Source organism: Podarcis cretensis (assembly GCF_951804945.1).
Source record: "Podarcis cretensis genome assembly, chromosome: 18".
Classification (NCBI taxonomy): domain Eukaryota; kingdom Metazoa; phylum Chordata; class Lepidosauria; order Squamata; family Lacertidae; genus Podarcis; species Podarcis cretensis.
In genome coordinates, this window is record NC_137188.1 from 4,983,103 (window position 1) to 5,000,505 (window position 17,403).

The window sequence follows — 17,403 nt, forward strand, 5'->3', positions numbered from 1 at the left end:
CTGGCATTTGGAATGTTTTAATTTGCTCTATTAATTCACATGCTTTATATTAATATGTTTGTATCAGTGATAATAATTATGGTAATTGTTACTCTTTTTTCTTACTACTTCGTTAGGCACCCAGGGACTAACTTTTTGTTGTTGTTGACTGTGTGGGATATGAATTATATAAATAAATAGGAAATGACCCAGTAAAATTTAATAATACCCCTATTAGTGTGTTTAACCTCCCCCAGTAGGTATTGTAACATCCCCCTGAAGATCACACCTCTTGCCCTGTATTGCTGTGCTAAAGCAGAACAAAGATCATTGCAGCACTTTCTGTGAGAGTGGCTGGTCCGATGTTCCAGGGAAGCTCACAGGCAGGGTGGTGACAGGTGGATGTCTCTTATGGTTTGTCCCCAGCATCTGATAATGATGGATATCTTGTCTTTTTAAACATGGACATTCTGTTCTTAGCTACCATGGTTGGTAGCTGTTTCATCTCTCTGTGAATTATTGCTTGTGTTCCTTACCCTGCCTTTCAGGCAACTTGCAACAAAACAAAACAAAAGCATGTCCTTAAAGCTACATAGGCTAGTGGCCATCATAGCATCCCGGGCCAGTGAATCCAAGAAGTTGATGAAGTCTGCCCAAAGCCTGCTGCCAGTGAACTGTCATTCATTTTATTTTCCAGAAGTCAATTACCGTATTTTTCGCACTATAGGGCGCACCAGACCATAGGGCGCACCCAGTTTTTTTGGGGGAAAATAAAGGGGAAAAAATTATTTCCCCCCCAGGCGTGGGGCTGGGACGGGGGAAGCTCGAGCTTCCCCCGACCCCAGGCCCGAAACAGGCAAGTCTCCTCAAGCCGTGCGAGCGCTCCCGCTGCTTGCGGAGAGGTCCGCGAAGCCTGGACGCGCTGAGCTCAGCACGCGCAGGCTTCAGCATACAGGCAAGTCTCCGCAAGCAGCGGGAGCCCAGTGCTGTCCCCCGAGTCTGCGAGGCTGGCGACAGGGAGGAGCAGGCTTCTCCCCCCGCCAGCCTTCTAGCCAAGTCGGGGGACAGCGGGAAGGGTGCGCTGCGCCTCTCCCCTGTCCCCCGAGTTTGCGGGGCTGGCGACGAGGAGGAGCCGGCTTCTCCCCCCCCCCGCCAGCCTTTTAGCCATGTTGGGGGACAGCGGGAAGGGCGCGCTGCGCCTCTCCCGCTGTCTCCCGAGTTTGCAGGGCTGGCAACGGGGAGGAGCCGGCTTCTCCCCCCGCCAGCCTTCTAGCCATGTCGGGGGACAGCGGGAAGGGCGCGCTGCGCCTCTCCCGCTGTCTCCCGAGTTTGCGGGGCTGGCAACGGGGAGGAGCCGGCTTCTCCCCCCGCCAGCCTTCTAGCCATGTCGGGGGACAGCGGGAAGGGCGCGCTGCGCCTCTCCCGCTGTCTCCCGAGTTTGCGGGGCTGGCAACGGGGAGGAGCCGGCTTCTCCCCCCGCCAGCCTTCTAGCCATGTCGGGGGACAGCGGGAAGGGCGCGCTGCGCCTCTCCCGCTGTCTCCCGAGTTTGCGGGGCTGGCAACGGGGAGGAGCCGGCTTCTCCCCCCGCCAGCCTTCTAGCCAAGTCGGGGGACAGCGGGAAGGGCGCGCTGCGCCTCTCCCGCTGTCTCCCGAGTTTGCGGGGCTGGCAACGGGGAGGAGCCGGCTTCTCCCCCCCGCCAGCCTTCTAGCCAAGTCAGGGGACAGCGGGAAGGGCGCGCTGCGCCTCTCCCCTGTCCCCCGAGTTTGCGGGGCTGGCGACAGGGAGGAGCTGGCTTCTCCCCCCGCCAGCCTTCTAACCAAGTTGGGGGACAGCGGGATGGCGGCGTTCCGCCTCCCCGCTGTCCCCCAAGCTTGTGGGGCTGGCGGTGGGGCTCTCCTGAAGCCTGGAGAGCGAGAGGGGTAGGTGCGCACCGACCCCTCTCGCTCTCCAGGCTTCAGCGAAAGCCTGCATTCGCACCATAGGACGCACACACATTTCCCCTTCATTTGTGGAGGGGAAAAAGTGCGTCCTATGGTGTGAAAAATACGGTAGTTGCTGCTGTTGGGTCTTTGATGCCCTGTAACTGGAAGCAAACAGTCAACCTTGGAATGCTTGCTATTTTCTTCCCCCCTCACTTTCCTCTTAACTCACGAGCTGGTCCTTGGAGAGCTGGCTTATGAATATTCTGCTCTTTGATCTGACACTCTCCTGGGATGCTTGGTGACAGCCACGCTGTTCCTTGGCTCTTCGGCATGGCAGCCTGGGCACCAAATGAGAGAGGAAAATGGTGAGAGATGCAAAGATACTTGATTAGATCCCAGAGTCCCCAAACACTGTAGCTGTACTTTTGTGTGTTTTCATCTGTCATTTTTTGATGTGGCAAGCGTACAGCCGCCTTAGTTACGGAGGCTGCTTCTGATGACCTTGTCATTCTGAAGCATTTATGAGGGGTGAAGAACCAGGACAATTTTCACGCCCAATTTTTTTGGGGGAGTGGGGCAGGAGGAGGGGGGAAAGAAGTGGAGTAATATGCAGTTATACCATGAGTTTGGGGTGTAAACCCCAGGATCTGTTTTTGGGGGCCTTTCTGGTATGGCCCAAAGAAATCCCTCACAAGATAGACTTTGATGCTGTTGATTTAGCACTGCACATCTGGAAATGTTTGCTACTTATTTCCCAAGGAACTTGATGAAGGAGCGATCCCCAAGAGAGTCGCTCACACACTCCTATGTTGTTCAACTGCAGCACAACAACCCTGCAGTGCTGCCAGCAGACCTTACTCTCCAGTAGTTTCTGCCTTCCCCCCATTTACTCCTGTAACCCAGATGGGAGGGAATCTGGGATGCACTAGTGAATTACTTTTTAAATGGTTCTGAGCCTGTGCTCCAGCACTCCTTAAGTTCAACCTGCACCTTTGTGGCTCACTTGAGTGCAGCCTGCACTGTATTTGAGGCTCTCCCAGACCTCATAAGAGCATGCTAGTCACTTACAACTCCAGTCCTAAACTCCCAGTAGCCTGAATGCCAAGCATCTGTGCATGTGGGGATCCTAAAACTCTGAGGCTTGCAAACCTCCACACTTCAACAGGCAAATTAAGAAACCTTATTAGGAACTAAAGATTGGGGGAAAGCAGGCAGAAAGTCCAAACAGAATACAAAATAAACCTGGACACTGGCTCTAAAACTGAACTAATCCTAATCTATTCACTACACTAATTGTTTAAGTTCACTCGCAAAGAATCAGCAAAGCCTGGCAGCTTCATAGGAAATCCTGGTTCTGGAAAGGGAACTGGATACCTTTATGTTGGGAGGAGAACAAGCTGCAAGAAACAGCTTGATTTTTTAAAGTCTCACCCCATTCTTTTTTTTTGGGGGGGGGGTAGGGGAAGTATTGGTTCTTTCTGGTCCCTTTCCTCCGGGAGACCTCTTAAGTACCTGTTTTGCATATGAAGAGGACTGGCAGGAGATACCTGATAGCCTCACTTAGAGAAATGGTGGGCAGATCAGGGCCCTTCTTCACACTTGCCATGCTCAGAATGGGAGATCTACCACGCAGGCCACATAGACCTCTGGACAGACAGGAGTCAGAGGCAGTTGCTTGCTGCTTGCAGAATATTAGATCCTGCTCTGGACCCAGTCTGGACCCTGTTGGAGTGTCATACTTGGAGAAGGAGTTGCTTACAGAAGGGGTGTTCTAGATGGGATTCATGTGGCAGTGGACTAAACCTGGGTGCAGAACCAGAAAAGCAGCTTGGCAGCGCCTAGTTTTAGCCCTGAAGTGGAAGTCAAGAGGTTCTGCTTCCTACACTGCATGGTGTCTTGATTGATGAAGATGAGTGGTTGCTCTAGGCATAGGAAGGCAGCATGGTTAGAACCACAAGGTCAGAGGTACAGTGGTGCCTCGCAAGACGAAATTAATTCGTTCCGCGAGTCTCTTCGTCTTGCGAAGCACGCCTATTAGCGCTATTAGCGGCTAAGCAGCTATTAGCGGCTTAGCGGCTTAGAAAAAGGAAAAAAAAAAGGAACTCGCAAGAACTCGCAATACGTTTTCGTCTTGCGAAGCAAGCCCATAGGAAAATTCGTCTTGCGAAGCACCTCAAAAGATGGAAAACTCTTTTGTCTAGCGAGTTTTTCGTCTTGCAAGGCATTCATCTTGCGGGGCACCACTGTAGTGTTGGGCCGCTCAGGTGGGCGACAAGACATAATTTAAACAGGCATCTTACAGTTGGAGCACTGCAACAAGTGACTGGTGCAGAGAGTTACTGGGAGTGGGTGGTGGTTGACTGCATTCACCATCTGATTGCCTATCCAGCTTTGAACCTTCCTGTTGCCTCCTTCCTAAGCTTCCAATGTCTTTTCCAACCAAACCCCAACCATTGCCCCTCTCTGTGCTCTCTTGGCACATCACCTGGCTAATATTGCACCCCTTCGTCCAAATCTGTAGTGCTTCCCAACTGCAAGGGGTGAAAGGGGCTTAGCCCTTTGTTACAGAAAGCTCTCCAGAACCAAACAGGCCTATCTTCAGAAGCCTCGTTTTCTTTTTGGAAGTCCTGCATTATCCTCAGGTGGATTATAGTGGAAAAGAGCTTCAGAGTCCATCAGCTGTGCTACACAGACCTCTGGGGAGCGGAGTTTCCAGTCATTTTTTATTTTTATCTTTCTATTGGCCACTTAATATTTTAAGCAATAGCTTGGGATTCTTGGGAGGGATCTAGGGTTCTGCCAGTATTTGAGAGAACCGTTCAAGCATTCTTTGTGTCCCAGTTTGTTTTAATTTTCTCTTTTAAAAAGGAATGGCATTGTTAAAAAAACCTTTTTGAGAGCAAGCACCTTCCTTTCCAGAGAAAGGGTAATGGGGAGCATATGTGTTGGATCACTGGGCTTGAAACGCCAGCACGTTGATTGCTACAATTAGAGGTCATGGGGAGGAAATACATTGAAAATTGATTGGCAAGAGGCTGCACTATGACTGGCCTGGCCATTGTGTGTTAGAAACCGAGGAAATTCCAGAAGAGGGGTGGCGTTAGGCTGTTGCAGTGAAAAGGCCAGTCAAAACATGTTAAAACCAGCAGTTTTCAAACGACATTCCAGGAACTCAGCCCCAGGCAGGATGATAGGAATTGTAGTCCAGCAACATCTGGAGGGCCACTGGTTTCTGATCCCTGACCTAGAGGATTCTGAATCTGAATCTTGTACAGGTGCAGATCCAATAGGTGTGTCTGTACCACTCCAAATAGCACTCATCAAGCATTTTTTATGGATTAGCTTGTCTTTTACCTTTCTCCACCACAATAGTTTATTTTCTAGATGACACTCCCAATTCCATAGGTATTGAATTTCTACCCTGAAACCTTGAAACTCGGAGGGAAAATTGGGTTTTGGGAGTAGGAGGAGCAAGAAAATTTGCAAGGGGCAGAGTTGTGCTTTCTTGTATGTTTATAAAATTGTAAAAGTATAACTGTTTCTGTTGTACTAACACATACATATTTGTAATTAGAGGTGTGGCCACAGCCTAAGGTGCCTAAGTGTATCTTTTTGCCAGTTAGGGGAGAATAAACAAAAAGTTGAAAACAGAAACCATCAATATTGCAGTAAATAACAGTAAGACTTTAGAAACATATGTATCAGTCAGGAAAAAAACCCCTAAATAAATTCATACTTTTAGAGAAAAAGCTCAGGAAATAAACATCCCTATAATGGCAATAAATTTGGATTTTGTTCTTATACAATACTATTGAAATTTCCAATGTTGTTTTCATAACCAGACAGAGCAAGTGTCATCATAACTGGAAACTGATTTATGTTCTGTTTCATCCCAGTAAACAATGTTTCGTAGCACAACTCCGGTTTATATGTTTTAGCAATCCATCACTCTTTATTCTGAACTTTGAGCTTCATGAATTTCGGAAAACACAAATGTGAGTGTTGAGGTTCATTTCAGAGATGAAGCCAGTGCAATCCACTTGTTAAGAAGCAGCCCGTGGTATATAGTCCTTCTGAAATTTAGCAGTGGAGGTTGGGAGCCCTGATATGGAAACGCCCCACCCTTTCAGTAGAAAGCATATCAGAAGCTGATGATTTCAGCCTCTTCTGCCAGGTATAGTCTTGTTTATTTGTTTTTAACATGAGGAAGCATTAAATCATGGGGTTCCCCCCTCCCCACACACATTCTGTGATGGGAGCTCTTAATACTTTCCCCCCCCCTTTTAATGTACAGTTTGGTTCTTAGTAATCACAGCACTTTCCCACCAGGCAACCTGCCTTTGCTAAAGTGTCACAGCAGGGATACAAACGCAACTGCTTCAGTGTTTATTTTTGTAGTCAGGGAAAGGGAAATGCTCCTTTTTTGTAGTGAGAGAACAACCCATATTCCTTATTCAGATCATCAGGTCAGGTGTCAGTTTTGTTAATGAACTTCAAGTGAAGGTGTTAACAGTGCCCATGCAAAAAGCGGAGACATAAGCTTGGCTTAGGGTCCTGGTGCAGTGAAGGAAAAAGAAAATAGTCCCCCAGTCCCTTTATATCTGTCAGCAGCGCTCTGATTTGCTGCTGCACCAGGCTGCTCACTGCTCCAGAAAGGATTACACAGCTGTGCTGGAGCTGGAATGCAGGGCGGGGGTGCGCGCGTCTTTTTGGCAAGAGGCTTTTGTGGGAGCAATGCGGCACAGTGGCTGAGAAAATATCGCCGCCTGGGCAGAAAGAGGCCCCTGAGGACCCAGCCCGGGTGTAAATTATTCATGTACACCAGTGTGAAAGCAATAAAATAATATTAAAATTGAAATATAAACATACATCATGGTAGATTTGTGCATGTAAAGAGGTGGGTGAGGGAGAAGGAAATGTGCCCGCTGTTGAGCTGAGGCATTGCAGAGAGACTGGGGGAGGGAGAACCAGAGAGAGAGGTTGCGGCCAAGTGACAGTAAAGCAACTCTGGGTGTTGCTCTCTGAGGACTCTCCGTTCCCCCTTTTCTCCTGGAGCCTTCATGGGGTGTGCCTGCATTAATAACACCAGTTGCAGCGAGAGAATCTACGCTGGGATTAAGTACTCCCAGAGGGATCCTTCCCTTTGGGAGTGACAGAAACATTTTGTATCCGGGAGGTACACTCCGCCCCCCTTCCTTCTCTCAAGCAGAATCATGTTAGTCAAATCATGAGAGCGTATCTTCAGTTTCTCAGGGGTGTGTTGCGTTACTGTTTCTAGGCAAATTTTATATGCCACCAAGATTTGCTTACAATTTAGCTATGTTAAGCTTTTGTAGCAAATGTCTTTAAAATGCCACCAGAGTCTGCTGTTGGCAAAGCTACCCCTTTGGAATAGCAACTTGAAGCTTGTTTTCCAGTCTGGCTATATGCAAGGTCCACTCATGTTCAGATGGGTGTCAGAATTTGCCTGTTGAGGACTGGAGATACAAGGTGAAGAAGGAAATAAAGGGGAGGACAGAGAGCTGCCCTGTAGAAAACCAGACTACATGTCCATTGTTTTCACTGACCTGGGGCTCTACCACTGAGCTATGACCTCTTTCTCCAAGAAAAGGAGCTCTTTGCTCATGCCTTAAGAGGCACAATAAGGGACGGTGTTCTGCCTGAGCCTCTGTTGTTCCAACCTTACAATGTCTGTGACAGCAGTGTCTCACACTCACACTGAACATAACTGACCTATAGAAAGAACTCTATGAACTGAAAACAGTGTCATTGTATGTACCCTTGTTAACTATGAAAATCCTTTAATAAAAACTGGGGAGGAAACTGTTCAATGTCCCCTTGCCTGTGTTTTGATGAATGCCCTTCAGGCCTTGCTCAGTTCAAAATATGGTGCCTGTTCAATATTATTTGCCAACCAGCTTTTTGAATGGATCAAGGGCAACTTTGGCTCCATTGCCTGGCTTACTCCTGTATTAATCAAACCACAGGCAAAGGGTTCTTAACCACTTCTTTCATTGATGCTTGGAAATGACCTCTATTTTTGTAGTCCAGGAAAAGGAAATGTTAATTTTTTGTAGTGAGAGAACAACCCATGGTGATTAAGAATCTTCTCCAAGAGACCGACAGGGAAACTTTGATAGAAGAGTTTTTTCCCCCTCTCTGCACACCCCACACCCTAGTTGTAAGCTATTGAAATGTATGGACTGTTGCACAGCTGCATTACCTGTCCTCTCTATGCATTGCAGGGGCCAACTTTGGCCTGTGCTATCTCTTTGCAGATAGTTCCCACTGTGATCCATATGAGTCAGACAGGGCAATAGTGGGTTTGTTGATGCAGCTTTATTGCAGCTTAGACCACAGTAGACTAGCACCCTGCTTCTCCAAGTGAGTGCCTTGCCTCCATTCCCTCCCTGGGAACACACTCAGGTGCCTTTTTTAATTACTTGGGGGGGGGGGACTATTGGAAAGCTGTTCGATACAAATCCCTTAAGCTACTGCTGATGGAGGCTCTGGGGAGAGCTCCAGCCTAGCTAGGAATCTGAAACACGGGCACCATCTGTAGTCTGCAGCTCCGTAGCCAAATTACATTCTGGGATCTTTCTTTCTGTCCTCTGCTATTTTTCATTAAGCGAATTGGGTTTGCTGGAAATCGCCCGGCCATAAATATTCTCTCCCTGTTTGGCGCTGGTGGGTTATTATTGCTTGTTTTTCACTGCAGAGCAGAAGGTGGTGCCCCGAACTCTCTCTCTGAAATGAGAAAATGGGAGGAGGGGACAATCCTCCAGCAAAGGAGCGGGAGCCTGGCAAGGGAGAGCCTTCCCCTTCTCCTCTCCTGCCTGCTTCACTTTCAGAGCCATAAATATTTTCAAAAAAGAGCCAAGACAGCCACCTCCACATTGGTTGGTTAACTTTAAATCTGTATGTGCAAATATGTGCCCCACCCCATTGCCTCTTCGGCCTCTCTGGCCTACAGCCACTGCCTCCAAATCTGTCTTGCCTGGGCATTCATTTCTCATCAATGGCTCTCATCCCCTCCTGTCTTTGGGACTGTGAGTTTGCGCCCCATACACACTGGCATCTTAGTCCCTTGTCTTTGCCCTCCATTTTGCCACCCTTATTTCCTACATGCCTTTGCCACTACCTCCCATTATTCAAGTCTATTCGCAGCTCCTCCTGGACCTAAGTGTAGGCAAGGTTTTTTACTTTCTACTTAGGGGCTATTGTCTTCAACCTTAGCAGGCAGTGATTGTGCATATTCCATGTCCTCACAGCAGTTCAGTCAGAACAAGAGGGGCTTGGAGATGTTGATGGGTGGCAGCCAGTGTTAGAAACCGAGATATGAAAGCTAGGAGCATGGGTGCAACAACGGAATGTCTAGGCGTGCTTTTTTATAACTAGAAGACAAAGCTGAAAATGAATGAACTGCGGCTAAAATATTATGTTCATTTTCACATGGTCTAGCCCACCCCCCTAATATTCTTAAGAGGGTCTCTTCTCCAGTCTTCAGAGAGTAGCTGGAAGTGGGGAGGCAGAAAAAGGCCCTCCTTTCCTTCCACTCTGCAGTTTTAATCTGAAATCTTAGGCCCAGAGCTCAGAAACTGCTTGCGCTAATGAAGTTCCTCGTAGTGAAATGCACCTAGAACAATGGGAATTTTGAACACTGGTGGCAGCCAGTTTGGGGTATGTGGACTGCAATGCAATTCTGTTGGTACATCACCACCACCACCTCTTCCTTGTAACACTAGACCGATGGGTGTCTGGACTTTGTTTTTCAGTGCACGTGCCGGAAAGACATGGTGAAAATCTCTATGGATGTTTTTGTACGGGTCCTCCAGCCTGACCGATACGACTTATGGAAGCAAGGGAAAGACATCACTGTCTTGGACCACATGAAACCTACAGCTCTAACCAGCCCAGAGCTAGAAACCTGGAATCAGACGAAGAATGCCCTGAAAGCAAAGATGCTGCGCAAGTAAGAGGGTCCTTTTGTGCCCGCTTCTTGTCTGCTTGCTTAGAATGTCCAGAGTTGCTCTGGAAGAGACCGCAGGAGTCCTGATGTCACTGCTGAACTGTCAGAGAAGAAAAATAACATCTGCTTTGGAGGGCAGGCCCAAGCAGCGGCATAGCTAGCCGCTCGGGTGGCGTGTGTGCCCTGCAGCCAGGGGCGGGGTGAGCTGCCCATGGGGCGGGGCAATCCAAGGCAGGGCACTCTGCGTGGAGCCTCTCCGCAGCCTCCCCCTCAGCTGTAGGGCAGCTGAGGTGGTGGTCAGACACAAGCCCCATGCTGCTCGAAAAAGCAGCGCAGAGCTTGCAGGCAGTCCGCCTGCTGCCTCCCCCTCAGGAGAGACGCATGGCTCAGGCATGCTGCAGGCCTCAGGGTGTGGCGCCCAGTGCCCCCCGCCTCACCTAGCTACCACTGGCGTAGGAAGGGGGGTGTGGTGGGTGCGGAAGTTACTTTTCCCAAAAAAAGTTGTCGTTTTGTCGCACACACCCCTCAGTGTTGACACCTGGGGCAGCCTGCACCCACTGCACCCCCCTTCCTGTGCCACTAGGCCAAAGGAGGAATATTGTGACACGACCTTACTAAACATGATCCTCTCTTGTGGGGAAGAGTTTTGTCCAATGGAGTCACATAGATACAGTGATAGGGCATGCCCCCCCCCCTGCCCACTCAGCAAACCCAATATCTGCAAGAGTACCCAATATTATTTACTTTTTTTTCTTTTGAATCATAGAATCTTAGAGTTGAAAGGGACCCCAAGGGGTCATCTAGTCGAACCCCCTGCAATGCAGGAATCTCAGCTAAAAAATCCATGACAGATGACCACCCAACCTCTGTTTAAAAACCACCACTTCTCGTGGGAGTCTGTTCCACTGTCAAACAGCTCTTTCTGTCAGAAGGTTTTTCCAAATGTTTAGTTGGAATCTCCTTTCTTGCAACTTGAAGCCATTGGAATGCTGCCTTCAAAATTCTCCCTCCCACTTCCTGCTGACTTTCAACTGTGGTAGCTTTTTTGTGTCATAGAAAACACCCAACAAGTTTTGCAGTCTTTTGTGCCAGCCTTTAAAATATCTACAATGATGGGCCTTTATATAAAATGGCTGCATAATTCAACTTTTTTCTGAATTAGATAGCATTTTTTGTGCATTTCTGCTTTCTGGAAGAGAACAAACCTTACCTGGGTGGGTTGCAGGCTAACACCTAATTTATGACAATAGAATGCTGCTTCCATTGTTTTTAGTTTCCCCCCTCTCCATTCCAGTGTAAAAAATATAGTTCCTCATCGTACTCCCTCAAATCCTTTCATAATTTTGAAATATCCCTGTCAGGTCATTTAATGTTGACATGTCTGACTTGAGCTGCGCTCGCTTGCTCTTGCGTTTTAGATGGCTATCGAGTGTCAAGCTTATTTGCCACACTCAATTTATTATACCAGTCAGGATTCAGTTTCAGAATCCTAGTGCGGAGATCTTGATACAGCCAGGGCTGTGTGTATATTCTCCACTTCTGTACACTTTATGTTAGCATAGAGCGGACTTATCTGTCATAGAGTTTAATATCCTGAGAACATTTCCCTCCCAGTTTGAGTGTTCATTTTTGAAACAAGTTTCCGGCCCTTACTATTGCAGAAGAAGGCTTGGGATGCCTTTGTGCCTTTCTCTTTTCCCCATTCCATTATTTCTTCCAGTTGCTCCAGCAGTGGATTTCACTGCCTCTACTAAAAAACGGCCCAAAAGTCTTTTGTCCTCTAAAGCTATTAAAAAACCCCCAAACCAGTATGGGAGTTAGTTCTGTTTTTACTAGGATCGGTTTACATTTCTTCAATAGATTGTGACATACAGGGTATCCCTATGGACATCTAGAAAGTGTCTCTAATTCTCCATTTAAGCCTGGAAGAGCTTGGAGAGTGCTTCACATACATGGTGCACTCAATGCAGTAGAGGTCATAGGAGATGCAGTTCCCAGAGTTCTGGATACCTTGGATGAAACCTCCCTAGGAAGTACAGTGGTACCTTGAGTAACAAACACCTCAGGTTATAAACGCTTCAAACTCCACTAACCTGGAAGAGTTACCTCTAGTTGAGAACTTTGCCCCAGGATGAGAACGGAAATCGTGTGCTGGTGGCGCAGCGGCAGCAGGAGGCCCCATTAGCAAGAACAGTTTCATATTAAGAACGGACCTCTGGAACAAATTCAGTTTGTAACTAGAGGTACCACTGTAATGTGAAGCAGGCAATGGCAGAGAGGACATTATCTGTACCAGTATATGCACAGGCTTCTAGGCCCCATCACACTTCAGAAGACTATGCAGTGTTGGTAATTTTGTGTGTGTGTGTGTGTGTGTGTGTGTGAGAGAGAGAGAGAGAGAGAGAGAGAGAGTTGTCTGCTTAATTAGTCCTTTCACAAAGGATTCACGGCAAATCTGATGCCTGACCTCTAAATGGTCACCACAGTGGAATAATGACTATTAGGTAAAGGTAAAGGGACCCCTGACCATTAGGTCCAGTCGTGATCGACTCTGGGGTTTCGGCGCTCATCTCGCTTTATTGGCCGGGTCATGTGGCCAGCATGACTAACCTGCTTCTGGCGAACCAGAGCAGCGCACGGAAACGCCGTTTACCTTCCCACCGGAGCGGTACCTATTTATCTACTTGCACTTTGACGTGCTTTCGAGCTGCTAGGTTGGCAGGAGCTGGGACCGAACAACGGGAGCTCACCCCGTCGCGGGGATTCGAACTGCCGACCTTCTGATTGGCAAGTCCTAGGCTCTGTGGTTTAGCCCACAGCGCCACCTGCGTCCCTGATAATGACTATTAGTGAGGTATAAATGTTATCCTCTCTCTTTTCTCCCCTCCTGCCCCACCCTCAACTTAATGCACTTTGCTCTCCTAGCCTCTCCTCCTCCTCATTATTTTGGTAGCTCTCTGTTATGTCATTTGTCAATTGTCAGCAGCAGCGTTACAGTGCTTGCACTCTGTGGTCGTTATGCCTCATGAAGCAGCTTATGCTCTCAGTCCAGCTTCAAGTGTGCTCTGCATATATGTATGTCATGCTTCCATCACTTACCACTGCAAATTATTTGCTAGCTAGCATAACCTCACAGGTATAATCACTTTTTACTTATTTTAATTTTTGCTTTTGTTTCTCCTGCTCCTTCCTGCATTCCTCACCCTCAACCCTCTCTTGCTTAAAAGTGTTTTATGGTTTTAAACCAAAATGCATTTTCTCTGCTCGGGCAGACTACCATGCTAGCAATACCATTTTTCTGCTTGAAAACCTTGTTAACTCTAAATCAGCAATCCTATCATGTCTGCTCCTGGCAGAGTAGTGGATGGTTGGCTGAGGATCCAGTTTTTCAAGTTGCCTTTAATCGTCCCTTCTCATCCTCTAGCAGGGCACACAGGCCCTACTGTCAGCTGAGCATGACCTGCTGGGAACCAGGGCTGGAAAAATCCCAGGCACCTGGGTGTCTGGGCTGCCAAAAAAAGAGAGGAATTTTAACAGATTTTCCCTGCCCTGTGCAGACCTGGTGCCTGACAACTAGATATTGCAGGCTCCTAAAAAATGTGTGCTGGCACCTAAGAAATTTGCATTACTTTCCCATCTCTGCCAGGAGCCATTTGTCACACTGCCCTTGACTCTTATTTATCAAGCCTGTAGCTGATTTTGTCCCCAAATCTGCCTAACTTAGTGAAGCTGTTGGCTTGAAACATGGCTGCTATTTACATAACGGTTAATTGATTGTGGCTAAAGCTAATTGGTCAACAGAGTGGATTGTCAATAGAGAGCAGTGATCCCATTCCACAGACTTTCATTGGATTTGAAGGTTTTTATAAATGGTTTGTTCTGCCACAAGACATGAAACCAAGTGTATGTGTGTGTCTCCTGCTCCACTCCCCACCCACCCCAAATCAAACACACTTTAGGAAGAAAGCAGCCTCTACATGAGGTGGTTTAGTGGTAACACTGTAGGGAAGAACCAAATCCTAGGAGTATGCTGCCCTTTCTAGAAAGCTGTGTTATAGAAACCATTGGTCAGTTTATCTTTTTTTTTATAATAATTTTTATTAATTTTCCAACACAAATTAAAAACAAAACAGCTCACGAAACATAAACAAACAAAACATATAAACATGTATAATTTCAAAATCTCTTTTTCATAAACCTAACTTCCCAGACTTCCCCTTACCTCCCCTTTTCTGCATCCCTGTTTTAAAATTCCTTCAGCAACCCCTCACTTCAGTTAACTAATTACTTATTTTCTTTTTTTTTACCCTCTTCTCTTACTTAATCAATTACAGCTGTAATTTTATTTTTTCCTTTCCCTTGACATTTTAGCACTCATTAATTTTACAACAATTCTTAAGATATACTTTAAATTTCTTCCAATCTTCTTCCACCGTCTCTTTTCCTTGGTCACGGATTCTGCCAGTCATCTCCGCCAGTCCCATGTAGTCAATCACCTTCGTCTGCCATTCTTCCAGCGTGGGTAATTCTTGTGTCTTCCAATACTTTGCTAAAAGAATCCTTGCTGCTGTGGTAGCATACATAAAAAACGTCCTATCCTTCCTTGACACCAATTGGCCGACCATACCCAGGAGAAATGCCTCTGGTTTCTTATGAAAAGTACATTTAAGTACCTTCTTAATTTCATTATAGATCATTTCCCAGAAGACCTTAATCCTCGGGCAAGTCCACCAAAGGTGATAGAAAGTACATTCAGTCACATTACATTTCCAGCATTTATTATTGGGCAAATGATAAATTTTTGCGAGCTTGACTGGGGTCATGTACCACCTATAAATCATTTTCATAATATTTTCTCTTAAGGCATTACGTGCTGTAAATTTTATACCGGTGGTCCATAACTGTTCCCAGTCAGCAAACATAATGTCATAACCAATATCTTGTGCCCACTTAATCATAACTGATTTAACTGTCTCATCTAGTGTATTCCACTTCAACAGCAGGTCATTGGTCAGTTTATCTTGGTACGGGCTACCCTAACTGGCATCAGCTCTCCAGAGATTCGGACAGAAGTCCTTTCCTAGCCTTACCTGGAGATGATCAAGTACTTGCTCATTCACCATGTTATTTATAGCTCTCCTCCCTTAGCTGCTTCTTACCTTTTTACCTCCGTATTCTGCCTAGTCCTAGATGACTAAGTCTTGCATTAGAATATCGGCCAAAACAGCTTTCCAAGGAGATCCAAAAAGTCACAGCGGCTGTGCTGGTTGGATCCAGAAGGAGGAAACCTCCAGGTGCACACACACACACAAAGTTCTTTATTGTTCAAGGATGCCCCTGAGAGAGAACTCTGTTAAAAATGCAATCAGCTCAGTAAAAACTTATTCTTGTATATTAGAGGGGTCCCTCTTCTTTCTCCTGCAGTTGGTTCTTTCCTGCAAAGCAGGACTGTGCCTTACCCCAGTTGGAGTTGTCCTGCAGGCAAGAGGGCATCCAGCAGTGGCTCAGGTCTCCGAGATCTATTTCACTTGTGACTTATTTCAAGGTGCCAACAACGGCCATGAGCAAGACCTTGAGCAGAGCAAGAGTATTGTTATTGTTACTGTTATTATTAAAATGTCTATACCGCCCTTCACCTGAAGATCACAGGACAATTGACTTCTGGTGACTTCTGGTGACTTCTGTTTCAGTGTATCTGAAGAAGTGTGCATGCACACGAAAGCTCATACCAAGAGCTAACTTAGTTGGTCTTTAAGGTGCTACTGGAAGGAATTTTTTTATTTTGTTTTGACTATGGCAGACCAACACGGCTACCTACCTGTAACTAGGACAATTTACAATCTGGGATAGGAAACCAGAAAAGACATGAAGGATTGTTTTGTTGCATTTGTCTTTATAATCTTGCCTTTTCTTCCGTGATGGGTTCCCAGCTGGTCTCCTCCTCTCAGGCACTACCAGATCTGGACCTGCTTAGCTTCCACAAGGCACCTGCATTGTGTGCTTTGGATATTTTGAACTGTCTGGTCAGTGAAAGGCCAGACAGTGGAGGCTGAGCTGAAAACAAAAGAGTTTCTACCTCCGTATCATGTTAGTTTTTACAGAAAGGATATCTGTATGGGTTACCCATTTTGATGTCATGGATGTGGGAGAGGTTTGTCTTCCCCAGCTAAAGGATCCAGATATGATCCAAGTGTGCAGCTAGGCAGAATACACTCCTGTTCACATCAAGAGGGTCAGCGTAGGAGTCATCCATGGTGTGCTGGACTTGTAGGTATTTTCAGCAGTCTATGAGAATGTCTGTAACTGGCAGTTCCTCAGGGTCTTGGCTAAGTTACCCCGTTTATTCTCAGCAGTGGTGAGATTGACAAGTAGCCTTGTTCACGTTACTTTTAGATAACATGCGTGTACAGACCTGGATTGTGATGCATAAGGCAGTGTAACTTTATGAAAGTGAAGCATGCAGCTCCTGATTTCTACTTGTAGAGATGGGGTTAAAATAGCTGAAGTTTGCTCCAAATTTTTCTGCAAGCAGTCCCCCCCCCCAGTCGCTAAAAATATAGCCCCCAAACATCTGGTTATTAATTGGGAGACTTTGTCACTTCCCTTCTGAGGAAGCATTGCAACTTCTCCTGAATCTTAGTGAAACAAAATTCCAAGACTTGGGTTCCACTGGTGGGTTCCTGCTAACAAATTGTCTTGTAAGTGTGAAGTAAACTCACTTGGAGAGGGACCATATGGCTCAACTCTGGTCATTAGTAATTCCTCTGCTAGTGTCTGCCTTTCTGGGTTTTTCTTTTTTTCTTTTTGGACGTAGAGCATTTCTCTACCTAGCCCCCACATCACTTCCAGCCGGTTGGGCTTGTTGCCTCATTAAAAGTTCCCGTTAGCTGTGTTCTGCTGTGACAGAATTAATGTTTCCCGCCCCCCACCACCGACAGGCTGTAAAAGGTGTGGAACTTGGGCGGTAGGTTTTGGACTATTTAAAGTTGCCTTGAGTTGCTGTGTGCTATATTGGTAGTGGCTAAGAAGAGAGTGGAGAGGGGACCACAATATGTGGGGGCTCTTCTTTCTTTCTTTCTTTCTTTCTTTCTTTCTTTCTTTCTTTCTTTTAAGCCACATCTGTTTGCTGAAACCAATGGCATGCAGGAGACCAGAGCCACGGGGACACTTAATGGGTTGAAAGCAACAGGAAGCAACTTAATTAACAGAGATGTAGCTATGCATGCACACACATGCTCACACATATACATACACAGAGGTCGGGGAGAGAGTATTTACAGACAGGTGTTGGTAAATTTTGCTTCTGTGCTTCAGAGAAGTTTTTTCAACTTTTTAAAAAAAAATCCTTCAGAAAGATGTTTGTTACGAACACAGTTGTGTCGCCTCTTGGCTGTCACTTGTGTCTGCATGTAGGATGTTTGCTTTGTCAGAAACACCAAGTAAAGGCAACATTGCTTCCTGCAAAAAAACTCAAAACCCGCGCAATTTTGGCTGTATGAGGCAGCTGTTGTTGCACAAGGAGATAGAGAGG

General features: G+C 46.6%; 1 protein-coding gene across 3 annotated transcripts in view; it reads left to right on the top strand.

The window, feature by feature from the left end:
• Positions 1–17,403, top strand: part of KDM4B (lysine demethylase 4B) — a 199,615-nt gene that overhangs the window by 115,303 nt on the left and 66,909 nt on the right. For all 3 annotated transcript variants that reach the window (XM_079960479.1, XM_079960477.1, XM_079960478.1), the window contains exon 9: positions 9,679–9,875. In XM_079960479.1, coding sequence (XP_079816605.1) covers positions 9,679–9,875 — 197 coding nt within the window. The remainder of the gene's footprint in view (positions 1–9,678; positions 9,876–17,403) is intronic.